The following is a 13,325-nucleotide window of genomic DNA, read 5'->3' as shown; positions in this document are numbered from 1 at the left end:
TAATCAGAATGCTTTGGAAATGCTTGCGGTGGATTCGGAAATAACTGCCGTAGTTAATAAGAAAGATAACATGGTTAAGGGCTTACTAGCCAACGAAATCAAAGGTACTCCTTCCGGTTCTTCTTTTAACCCCGAAAGAGTGGCTTTGAGGTCATTAAAACAAACAATAGATAATAATAACTTAGTAATATCGAAAGCGGATAAGGGTAACACAGTAGTAGTGATGGAGCGCGACGATTATTTGGACAGAGTAAATGACGTGATTCAGGGTGAACAATTTCTAAGGGTTCCTTCTGACCCAACAAACAAGTTTTTAGCTAAGCTTAAATTAGCCATTAATAACAATCAATATTTCTTTCAAACTGAATCATCAAAGAAAAAACTCATCCCAATGAATCCTCGCGCACCATCACTGTACGGCTTGCCAAAGATTCACAAAACTGATATTCCCATGCGTCCAGTTGTCTCATACATAGGTGCACCAGCATACGAGCTGGCAAAGTCACTAAATTTCATAATAAAAGAAAAGCTCTCATTTCGGCCACCTTATGCCATAAAAAATAGTCTACAATTAGTCAACAAAATCAAAGATGTGACTTTGCCACCTCGTTGCAAATTAGTTTCACTTGATGTCGATAGTTTATTCACTAATGTTCCATGTAAGGAAACATTGGGTATTTTAAGGAATGCACTAGAAAAACGTTTACCTCCTGGTGAAAGTAATGAATTGCTTACTCTTACTAAAACATGCATGGAACAAAATTACTTTCGATTTAACGGCGAATTCTTTGTTCAAGAAGACGGTCTAGCTATGGGTTCACCTTTAAGTCCTTTGATGGCCGAAATATTTATGGACGATTTTGAACAAAGAAATATCGTCGTTAATAAAAGTATTTTATATTACTTTAGATATGTAGATGATTGTTTTCTTTGTTGGACGGGTACACAGAGACAACTGGACGTATTTGTAAAAGAACTAAATAAAAAACATATTAAAATTAAATTCAAATTAGAATGTGAAGATAATAACACTCTACATTTTCTCGATTTATCTATTACTAGAGTTAATAATAAACACAGTTTTGGAATCTTTCGCAAGCCGACATATACTAATACTACTATTCATGCATCGTCATGTCATCCTTGGCAACACAAACTCGCGGCCTTTCATAGTTACGTTCATAGATTATTATCAATCCCTCTTAGTAAAGATAATTATCAAAATGAGCTTAATATTATTTTCCAAATTGCGATATCCAACGGATATAGTCCAAAAATCATTAATAATATTTTGAAAAATAAAAACAAGAAAGAACTGGTTAAGTTTTTGTACGCAGGTCCTATTGATAAAGAGATAGTTAGATATAAGTCCAGTTTGACGTACATGGGAGAGGTATCTGCACGCTTATCCAAAATAATGAAAAGCAACGATATGCATGTCGCATTCAGGACAAATAATACTTTAAAACATCATTTGTGTCATAATAAAGACCAGATTGATAAAAAATATCAATCCGGTGTCTATAAGATCGATTGTCCTGAATGCGATAGTGTATACGTGGGTCAAACTGGACGCAGCTTCGAGACTCGGTATAAAGAACATATCGCGGCTTATAGAAATGGTCATCCTGATAAGTCACATTTTGCTAAACATCTTTTAGATAGTAATCATACTGTGCCCGATGGCCATTCCTATAAAGTTTTACATAAATGCGATAAAGGCTTTCGGCTGAGCGTGTTGGAACAATTAGAGATCATAAAAGAAAAGAAAAATAACAGATTTGCATTGTTGAATGACCAAACTTGCTTGACTACGTCACCGCTTATTAATATGTTCGGGGGTACTAGTGAGAGTAGTGGGGGTAGTGGGGATAGTAGCGGGGCTCGATAGTGTATAAAAGGCGGTGTTTTGGCCGTTGGCGGCACTTAACGGACGTTGTTCGTAGAGTCCACATCCTGAGGATGCTCCGGTGTTGGGGCGAAACGCGCGTCGAGGTTTTCAACCTGCATGGTGGTGAGGGGCCTTGCACGGATTTGCCAACATTATTGCTTGTGTGGTGGTGGTGTTTGCAAGTTCTTGCATGCGAGTGTACGCATAGGCAGTGTGGGAGGAGGGAGGTGCTGTACGCATGTCTATGCGTACACTCACTCATTTACTTAAAGGTGGAAGTTGTTTTCGCGGAATATTGCTAAAAATAATAACAAACTAAATTTAAACTATGGATTTCCGCAAAGTAACGCCTGATTCCATTAACTAGTTACAAAGTTTGTTCAAATTAATAAGGGAAAAAATCAGTAATTGCTCTTATGTTGTAGTAAAATATGGGTAACTAAAATTTTACATTTTACTCCATCTACTCATATCTTCAAAAATGAAAATAGTTAGGAATAAATAGTAAGCACTTCAATCAATTACTTTTTGAAACTTTACTCATTCTCTTCGTGTTGGTTTTTTTAGGAAGTAACATTGAACGTAACTCCTGCTACACCTAAATATTATTACTTCTCTTTTGATCGCGATCCAGTCAATGTAACTCACGTCAAAAATGACCTTTTTCCACAGTAAGTACCTATTTTTTTTTTTAATACTTGTTATAAGTAAACATATTATAATAATCTTGTCAAATGCCAAAAGGGAACATTTGGATGTTTATAAATAACTACCAATAACGTAATACAGTCGAAATGCTTATGTACGCGCGTACTCCTTTCATTCCTGACTAAAAATTCCTTTTTTTTTTCGTTGTGAAAATGTGTTTACTCATCCGCGGCAGTCTGGGCAGGGACCCTGCCCAGACTGCCGCGGACGGGTCCCACATACCCCGGTGACCCTGCCGCAGGGTCACCGGGGTATGTGGGACCCGGGTGCGTCGGACGGGAGGCCGCGCCCGGCCATACCCACTAAAGGAGTGAGCACACTGAGACGGGCCGTGCCGGGGCTCAGCGTGCCGGGACGCATCGCAAAAATCCGCCTCCATACAATTTGTATGGAAGCGGATGCGCGTATCGCACATAGTGCCGGGGCGCATCGGTGTGGATTTTTGTCGGCGGATTTCCGTCAATACAACACGGCCCGACAAGACCCGCTGCGCCCCGGTAACAGTGTGCTATAGCAAGCGGCGCGCGGATGTGATGCGTTGCGGCCCGGCAAGCCTCGGCTCAAAATCCGTCAATGCATTGCGCGCCGACCCGCCCCGGCACTGTGAGCGTTAAAATCCGTCAATGCGATGCGACCCGACCCGGCAATAGTGTGCTATAGCGCATTTTGCGCTGCGCTGCGCCCCGAGTCCCGACCCGCCCCGGCACGCGCCGACAAAGTGTGCGCGAACCTTAAACCCCCCAATGGTGTTCCTGCTCTTCCGCTTAAGGCAGAGCCACGGGATACGCGAAATACACAACCACGACCCTACCAGCGGGACCAAAAATGACCTCAAAATCGAACACTGCGCGGCCTATACCTTGCTATAAAGCTGTAACACCTTTCCTCCTTTTTGTTTAATAAATGTAACTAATGTCTATCTTTTTCAGCTTTAACTACACTATACCTAAGAGCGTACTCCTCATAATAGATTCCGACGATGAACTTTGCGCCGAGGTTTCAATACAAAATAATTCTGTAAGTCATTTTAGTCCCTTTTATCTTAATGATTCGTTCAATTTAATAAAAAATAATTTCAAAAATTTCTTGACAAGGTGTTTTTACAATACGAAACATCATTGTTCTTAAAGAAAGTGGAAACGCCCATAATAATATTATGTGTTTGCCAAAAGTGCGTTTTTCCATTTTCTAGTATGTTATTGTATGCTACACCGAAAAATAATTATATATCAATGCAAACAACGACCACTGTAATATTAAAATCTGGTAATAGATAAGGCTCGTAGTACAAGTGAAAAGCTTCATGTGCTGTCGACTTTACCTACAATTCATACCTACTTTTCTCATTTATAGAGAGTGAGTAAAGTATGAATTGTGTAGTTAAAGTCAACTTGCCCCCCCCCCCCCCCCCCCCCTGCGCCATCGGCTGGCGACGCCCTTGTATCGGTGCGATATCGTGCGGGATAATGTATAAATATAAATTTTTTTCAGTGTCCAGTGTTAGACAATGAAAAAGATATCGGTTTCCAAGGATATCACTTTACGATGACTACGAAAGGTGGTATTACAGTCACAGTAAGTTTTTCTTTTCCTTTCTTTTACTCTAGGCATGTGGCTTCTGACTATGTTAGTCTATATTGCCACGTGTCTATTCGTTTTCTGATATTTACTAAATAGTTAAGTACTGCGGGGCTAAAATGGTCGCTTTGAAGAATCATGACATGAATCATAATATGATTCATTTTTCTAAAATCGCAAAATGCAACTCCGCTTGCAATTCATTTCTGTATTTTTGTACTGATTTGACATTTGTCAGTTTGACAGTTTTGACAATTCATTTGCCGAATTGATTGAGAGGAATTGATAAATGTGACCATTTTAGCCCCGCTGTATATAATATTTTGTTAATATATACTTATCTAATATAATATAAAAATAAGTCGGGTTTTCCTTCCTGACGCTATAACTCCAGAACGCACGAACCGATTTCCACGGTTTTGCATTCGTTGGAAAGGTCTCGGGCTCCGTGAGGTCTATAGAAAAAAAAAATCAGAAAAAACTTCAAGAGAAAAGCAGAAAAACAGGGAAAAATATTTTATGGCAAAACAACGTTTACCGGGACAGCTAGTACTTAATATAATTTTTATGGAAGCATATTGTAGTCAATCTGAAAGGGAATGCGCGCAACGATGGTTCCACGAACTGGTGTTGCTAATCCAAAATTTGAAATTTGTTCTTTTACTCCACAGCGCCACTTATAGTTTCTTCACATTCTCATGAACAATGTAATACTTGCGATACTAATCCGAAACTCAAAATTAATTTTTTACTAAACAGCAAGTGCTGCCACTTAGCGCTCTTATAGACGAACGGCACTTAGCGACGGCAGTTGACAGCAGTCGTTGACTGCCGTCGGCAAGTGTCGAAAAAATCCAGACACTGCCGTCGACGCGTGCCGCCGACTGCCGTTGACGCGTGCTGTCGACAAATGCCGTTCGTCTTTAACACCTCCATTGTGGGTATAGCAGATACAATAGATTTTCAATTGTTATACGGCAGCCGGCTGTCGCTTGGGGATTGATGGGTTAATAACTAGTTCCTATCATATATTTTTTTTCAGCAATCGATGTTTCCAAAGGGGTTCTATGTGGTGTTCACGGTGAGGGAGACGGACGAGGAATGCTCCGGGTCTAGAGGATCAGGGGACAGACTAAAGCAGTTCCGGTAAGCCAAGACAGGCAGGTGAGCTTTGCCGCGCGTTAGTGTTGATAATGAATAATGATTAACTTCTTTTTGCCCAAAAACTAACACTGAAATTGCCTTAGTACTTGCAAGTGACGCTTCAGAGTTAACACATTAAAACTAACATTTAAATTACTGACTGCGGTACAACCCAAATTGAGTCTTGGATTCTAATCACAAAAAAAAAAAAAACATCTGACATGTTTTTTTTGTGATTTGAAAACTAATGCGCTTCTCTCTTTACACGCATTGTCCCATGTAGAATGTTGCTTTTTCACACATATTTGAATAAGTCGTAAAATATACAGTATTTTTTTAAATCGCTATATTATATAATAGGGATGCAATATCCCGCAGTAATATAATAGGGGTGTTTCAAAAGTCAAAGATTATTATAGATAAAACAGTTTTTCTAAAATTTCAGCTAGATAACTTTTATAGTTTTTTTTGTATGAGCCTTCAACGTTGGATAGTCAAGTCGATTTAAAAAACCTAATATTTATATGTATACCATTCATTCAACACAATATTTAACATCTAAGCTTTCGAACAAAGTTCTCCTGCGGTGCATACAAGTACAAACTAGCGAGGCGTGATGTCATAGTTTGCTGACATTTGTAGAGAGCGTTTTGGGAAGGTCTATTGTGATAACTAGGAGAGTTTTTAAGATATCATAGTCATTATTTCACTGATGTTTCTATTTTTGAGAGGTCCTTTAATTATTATCAATAAAAAAAAAATGAAACAAGCTTTTAATTTTATATTATCTGCGATCGATAATAGTTTACAAATAATAAAATATTCTTAAGGATCGTGTTCACTTACCACGATGCGATATCGCAGCAAGCTTATAAATACAAACAGGGATATATTTTAAGTTATAGTATTCAGACAAGATAATATTGTTTTCTGCTCAGGCATAAAGGACATATTTTAAGACTGGATATCCATGCCTAGCCATAATTATTAATGCACCATATATCACATGAATTAAGGTTAATTTTACCCCACAGTGTGAACGTAGTAGCTGCAGTATCGTATACGGAGTATCTGACGGGGGTTCTGGCTGCCTTGGCACTGATGTTGTTGGTCGGAGCTTTGGGGCCAGTCGTCTCAGCGCTCAGCTGTAGAAAGACAGGTTAATACTTTTTATTTGTATATCTGGCCGAGCGAAGTGAGCCCTAGTATATCCCACAACCTGTACAATGTACTATCAGAGAAGTTGATTCCTAGACAGATGGGGGACCTACGTAGTTTGGTCGCGTTTCGTCAAACCCAGCCGACAGATCACTGAATTGACAAGATTCGACCAAATGACGTTGGTCTTTCAACTGCCTAGGAATCAATTTCCTCGATGGTACATTTTGTGGTACACTTTACGAAAAATCTATCAAGCCTATTTTTTTTTCAAATACTTTATTCACTTTATTATTCAATTGCTTTTACAGTATACATTAATACGCCAAAGTGAACTAGCAGTTTGTAGGTGTATTGATTTGTGCTTTAACATAGTAATTTTTATTTATATGTAGATGTGTTATCAGACTTATCAGTCAAGGTGTGACGACGCGAACCCTCACAAAGCTCGGCTTTTAGCTAGTAATATAAAGAGCACATTATCCGGCATAATGCTCAACGTTAAATGTTTCAACTCCAGCACCGCTTCGCACAATCAAGCACTCTCAGACAACATAATATGTTGATAATATAATATTATTATTATTATTGATAATATTATTATTCTCTGCTATTGAAAAGCAAACAAATATGTTTGAGGTTATTTGTGTGAAGATCGAAAGGATTATTTTTCTTTCCTTATTATTAATATACTTACCGCCGTACTAATTATGATTAACCTTCAATTTAATAAAGAGTTTAACAGATATAATGTATGGGGCTTATGTCAAAATTTTGAATTAATTACATAAGCTACGAATAATAAAAACTAAGAAAGAGCAAGTGTGTCAAAAAAACTGTCCACGAGTGTACAAAATGTGACCCAAATACATGCATACTTTATGCATGTATTCGCTACACAATTTTGTGTAAATATAGAAATTAGAATTGACAATTAATGTCAACGGCTTTATTTCGTAAAATTGAGTGTATGTGTTTCTTTGCTATTACCATATTTTAATGTGCGAAAAGGAACCAAATTCAAAACGGTTGAAGTATGGGAGTTAAGTTTCCTTGGTTTTTATTATTCGTAGCATTTAAGTGATTAATGTTCCACTCTGAGTGCGGCATTTTAACTATGATTATTTATTGTCTGCAGAGGAAGTAACTCTGCTAATAGAAGACGCGCCGGGACCATCCACTTCTAGACCCGAAGCTGAGTTTGATGAGAATGGAGGTGCTAAAGGTATATTTCGTTCTTTCTATAATAAGAGCTACGGTACGGACTCCGGTCGAGGAGGTCTTTGAATTTTGTATTAAGACCATTCGCTACTTGTCTCTTTCAGTTTATATATTGCTTACACTGTTATACAATGAAAGAGTGCGACAGCAATAATTTTGTACAAGTAATAAAGAGACGCGTAGCTCCAAGCGTTTTGAACTATAACTTCATAGCCTAATCACACTGGCGATTCGCGGACGATGTTATTTCGTGACAGTCACTAAATTATGGACGCGAATTCGCGGAGAATTAGTAGCTGCGTCGCCGCACAATCGCCCGTAAGCCGCCAGTGGGTCTTTAATATGTTATTAAATAACTCTTAAATAGGGTGTTGGTGTGTATAACATCGTGAAATTAATTTCGGACGTTTTATGACGTCTATACGTCCACATTTACTACACGCAACTAAAAAGAACAATGTAATTTCGCATTATTTTTAATTTTTTTGCTAATTAATATCATTAGTTCTTTCTTTGTTTAATTTTTTTTGTGGTGTGGTTTTCGTGGTTTCCTATAAAATATAACAGACACCTGGTAATGTGGTCGCTCTTATGTAAGTACCTTACGGTCGCTCGTGCTCTTCTTTTCTATTGGATGGTGCTTATATTCTGTTTTGTTTTATTGCTTTTTGTTTTATATCGTCATCGTTTTACCACGTACTAAGGCGACATAAATTTGTCGTGTATAGAGTCTGACGAGGAGTCGGAGACGTCTGAGGGCCAGGAGCTGAGCCTGCCGCGGGCGCTGACGCTGGCCGGCCTCAGCCGCGCGAGACCGAAGGCCCACGATCGACGGACTAACAGGTGAACGTCGTTTAGAATCCTAGACGTCGTTTAGACGCCGTTTCGCCATCTAGTTGCGCTGCACTGCCAACTCGACATCTACGCTCGTTTAGTAATCCATACTAATATTATAAATGCGAATAATCTGAAATATCATTTTTAGTAAGAGGATTTGAGAGAATACGTCAGCACAATTTTCGTGACGGCAAAAATTGTTTTAAGTGATGTTTTAATAAAATAGATTGTACATTTACCAGGTACTTTTGGAGTGCATTAACAGTGGCTGTTGTTTACGCGCTGCCCGTGGTCCAACTGCTCTTTACGTATCAACAGGTTAGAGTTATTTCTTTGTCATTATTGTTTACTATTTTGTTTTGGCCATGAGGACAGAAAAAAGGGTTTTACAGTCCAGTCAAGTAGGTCGTAGAAATTGGTCCATTGATCTACCGCTACTTGTCTCTTTAGACGAAAATATCTTCCTATCGCTTACATGTGACAAAGATCTTTTTTTCGCACAAGAGACAGAAGCCGATGCATCCTTTATCGCTTAACTTTGAGTTTTGACATAGATTCAGGAGCGTAGCTACCGCCGTATCTGTCGTAATTATACGGGGCCCCCAACGAACTTATTTAGTCTTTCTGAGGGCCCGAAAATATTTTTTTATACGGAGCTCCACTAAGGCACGCTACTCTTTTGCATATAGTCTTTTAGCGCAAAGGAACAAAGTAATGATAGTTCTATAACTAAATTCTCTAACCTAACTTTCTGCCGCGCAATGTGAACTCTGGAACCACCAGCAGTATAAGTATACCAATACGACCTGCAAACCTTCAAGAAGAGAGCGTATTTCCTCATGACTGGCAACGCATCTGCTGCTCTTCTACTGTTGCGAGTGTCGATGGGTGACGGTAGTTGCTTTCCATCAGGTGATCCGTTCGCTCGTTTGCCCGCTTATTTTATACAAAATATTTACAATGTGACGTCACAGATGATATTCAAGACGGGCGAGCAAGACGTGTGCTACTACAACTTCCTGTGCGCGCTGCCGCTCGGCCCGCTGTCGGACTTCAACCACGTGTTCTCCAACGTCGGCTACGTCATGCTCGGAGCCTTCTTCATGCTGCAAGTGCGGGCTAGACCCCGCCCCGATGACTCGAAGGTAACATTCCATCTCTCTCTGGCTTGGCATGTCCCTCTCACACATACGCATATACGCAGTGTTTTCTTAATGCTGCAAATGCGGGCTAGCCCCCGCCCCGACGACTCCAAGGTAACATTCCATCTCTCTCTGGCTTGGTATGTCTCTTTCACAAGATGTACAGACAAAGTGCCGTATTTTCGAAACTCGGCTCATGCTAGGAGCTTTCTTCATGTTGCAAGTGCAGACTAGGCCCCGCCCTGACGACTCGAAGGTAACATTCCAACTCTCTCTGGCTTGGTATGTCTCTCTCACACATACGCATAAACGCCGCCTTTTTAAATGTCGGCTACGTCATGCTAGGAGCTTTCTTCATGCTTCAAGTGCGGGCTAGGCCACGCCCCGATGACTCGAAGGTAACATTCCCTCTCTCTCTCTGGCTTGGTATGTCTCTCTCACACATACGCATATATTATGCCGTGTTTTCGAAAGTCGGCTACGTCATGCTAGGAGCTTTCTTCATGCTTCAAGTGCGCGCTAGGCCACGCCCCGATGACTCCGAGGTAACATTCCATCTCTCTCTGGCTTAGATGTCTCTCTCATGCATAGGCATGTACGGACAGAGCGCCGTATTTTCGGTAAGTCGGCTATGTGATGCTCACAGCCTTCTTCATGCAATTCATGTTGCAAGTGCGGGCTAGGCCGCATCCCGACGATTCCAAAGTGCGTTATTTGGTCGGGTAACCCGACTCGGGTTTTGTCAAATTTATATAAGCACGATTTACTCGTGATCTCAGCTGGGATTGACCTACCCCGACCAAAAAACGCAGGTCCGCCATCTGTATGTAAATCAATTTCTTCGATTTTACTTTACCTCTCTTTCCCTCGCTCATACAGAGATGCCTCAAAAAAAAATGTGAAAAGGAGAAAGAAAAAAAAGCCACAAAGCTGTATAAAAAATATTATTGAGAGAAAGAATATCTACTAACAACAATATACAAAATATAAAATATGGTGCTGCAATTTTATAGAAGCAGGAACCAGAATTATTTAAAAAAAGATGCCTGCAATGTTCAAGCATTTGAGTCACTCTGTTGTGCACTACAAGGTGTGCACAACATACACACTTTAGTTGTTTGCGTACTCTGCGTCAAGATACTGAATATTTTGTTGTTACAACTTGTACCATCGAGGAAGTTGATTCCTATGCAATTGACAGACCAACGTTATTTGGTCGAATATGTCAATTCAATTCAATGTTAATTGTGATCTGTCCGCTGGGTTTGACGTAACGCAACCAAACTACTTAGGTCCCCGATTTGCATAGGAATCAACTTCTCTGATAGTACATACATCCAGTCCGAATATTTTTAACCGGGTTTTTAAATTAATTTATGTATTTCAATTAATATTACACTAATAAAGTTTTGTGTATTTACCATTTTTCTTACAATAAGTTTTATTTTACTCGCAGGAGTTGGGTATACCTCAGCACCGCGGTGTACTCTACTCCATGGGGCTGGCGCTGATGATGGAGGGCGTGTTGTCCGCATGCTACCACCTCTGCCCCAACCAGATGAACTTTCAATTCGGTGAGTTGTGTCTATAACTCGCGCGCCCTTAGTCTAAATTCAAATTCTTTATTAATGTGTGCCATTAATATACAATCATCACGTCGTCTAATCCCATGCTAAGCAAACATTTGTGTTATCAGACAAGTTGTAGAATCAGTTTATAAATATTTATTAATTAATTGAAGACGCTCGTAACTCTTTTGCGCCGTAATTCGTTTAACGTGTAAAAACGATTCATTTTCCGCACAAAAAACTATTCTATGTGATTTATCGTATCTCAAAGTATCTCTATACCCAAAAAATACTCTTATAATACTTCCTATATTTTTATATCTGACTTTATAATTTCATTGAATAAATCTATTTATTTTCAGACTCATCGTTCATGTACGTGACGGCGGTACTGACAATAATCAAGCTGTACCAGAGTCGACACCCCGACGTCAACGCCTCCGCGCACGCCACATTCTTGCTCCTGGCTTTTCTTATGGCAATAGGTTAGGAATAACAGACTTAGAGACTAGACCTGTGGCGAATACTACACGCTTGGTATTTATCGTGATATTTATGTACAAAATACAGTATTACACACCTGATAAATATTGTAATACTTGAAAACGATCCAAATATTACGACAAATATTGAGCATAAAGCATTCGCTAGTAAGATTGTCAGTAAAGCGATTCTAAAATCTTTAAAAAATTCGCGACACTACACGTTTCATAGTACTGAATATTACGTAGCGTAGCTCTGCTGCTGGCTTCTGCCTACGAATAATTAAAACTAAGGAAGAGTAACTGTGTCAAAAAATTTGTTCCGATTCTACAATATGTGACCCGAATACATGCATGCTTTATGTAAAAAGAGACATGCAAGAATTTTGTGTAATTATAGAAGTGACAATTATTGTCAACGGCTTTATTTTGTCAATTTGAATGTAGTGTTTCGTAGCTATTGCCATATTATTTTAGTGTGCGAAAAGATCCTTAAGAACCAAATTCAAAACGAATGAAGTATAATAATAATAATAATAAGCCCGCAGGGCAGCTTGTGGCGAACTGTTGGGAAGTAGCGACCTCACGAACCCGAGTGCTCCCAGGGAAGCCCATGTTCTCCATCTCCAGCTTGCCTTCACCGGCCGGCCGGAGTGAACACTGACGGAGAATCAGGCCCTACCTCTGCCTTGCCTTAACCGGCCGGTCAGAGTGGAGTCGCAAGAGCTTCGGCTCGGAGGAAGGATGTGAAGCGTAAGTGGCGAGTGGGTGACGTGATGGGACCCTCTGAGGGTGCAAATGATCGTCGTTTAAAGTCCAGCGACACCTCTCCTACCTCGAACCGCTCTGTCAATGTTGCCGCCTCGGTGCACCGTGCGTGCGACCATTTTGAGGGGCCCATTCAAAGAGTTGGCGAGTCACCGTCTGCCAACTTTATGATACATGTTTCCACGTTGTATCGGCAGACGCCATAGTCCTTCCATAGTTCCAGTTACCCAGTCCACTAGCACCTCACCCCATAGCCCGGTATCATTTCTAATATCCATTCCCTGTAATAGTCCTACACTGGCCGCTGGCTCTCCTTGGTTGTACTCCCATAGTGCGGACAGGGAGAGTCGCCGGCTGTTTAACTAAAATAAAACAAACAACAAACAACAAAAAAAAATATAGCATCATTAGGCAGTGCATTGCATAATGCCGAAAAGGATACCCACTCAGGTGTATTACCACGGCGCAGAACACTGCACCGCGGTACCTGATCTTCCGTGGTTCCTATACATATTACGCCTGACGCACGACAGATTCAACATAAATAATAATAATACTATACATATAATAATACAATAAAATAATAAAACATCATTTAGAATACTTAAATAAGAGTACGGTAGCTGCTATTTACGATACGGCACGGCATAACACTCGCGGCACCTGTGACGCAACGACATTCCAGCTTCAGGAGATAAGTGCCTATTTCCCGCGCTTCAGTGCCTGAAACGAAGTCGTACGGGGAGCACGCGCAGGTGTGCGCTCGCGCCGACCGCCTGTGACCTACATTATTATGTATAGGAGTTACGTTTCCTTAGTTTTTATTATT

General features: G+C 40.2%; 1 protein-coding gene across 2 annotated transcripts in view; it reads left to right on the top strand.

Moving 5' to 3' along the window:
* LOC121727280 (SID1 transmembrane family member 1-like) overlaps positions 1–13,325 on the top strand; it is a 57,347-nt gene that overhangs the window by 40,583 nt on the left and 3,439 nt on the right. The window contains exons 6-16 of one of the 2 annotated variants that reach the window (XM_042115012.1): positions 2,459–2,562; positions 3,529–3,616; positions 4,091–4,174; positions 5,220–5,323; positions 6,355–6,479; positions 7,617–7,703; positions 8,404–8,542; positions 8,779–8,854; positions 9,511–9,681; positions 11,135–11,252; positions 11,609–11,731. In XM_042115012.1, the coding sequence (XP_041970946.1) occupies positions 2,459–2,562; positions 3,529–3,616; positions 4,091–4,174; positions 5,220–5,323; positions 6,355–6,479; positions 7,617–7,703; positions 8,404–8,542; positions 8,779–8,854; positions 9,511–9,681; positions 11,135–11,252; positions 11,609–11,731 (1,219 nt within the window). The remainder of the gene's footprint in view (positions 1–2,458; positions 2,563–3,528; positions 3,617–4,090; positions 4,175–5,219; positions 5,324–6,354; positions 6,480–7,616; positions 7,704–8,403; positions 8,543–8,778; positions 8,855–9,510; positions 9,682–11,134; positions 11,253–11,608; positions 11,732–13,325) is intronic. The other variant, XM_042115013.1, reaches the window with a different exon arrangement.

The sequence above is a fragment of the Aricia agestis genome, chromosome 5 (genome assembly GCF_905147365.1).
Source record: "Aricia agestis chromosome 5, ilAriAges1.1, whole genome shotgun sequence".
Taxonomy (NCBI): domain Eukaryota; kingdom Metazoa; phylum Arthropoda; class Insecta; order Lepidoptera; family Lycaenidae; genus Aricia; species Aricia agestis.
Note: the sequence above shows the minus strand (reverse complement) of the source record. Positions and strands in the feature narration are given on the sequence as shown.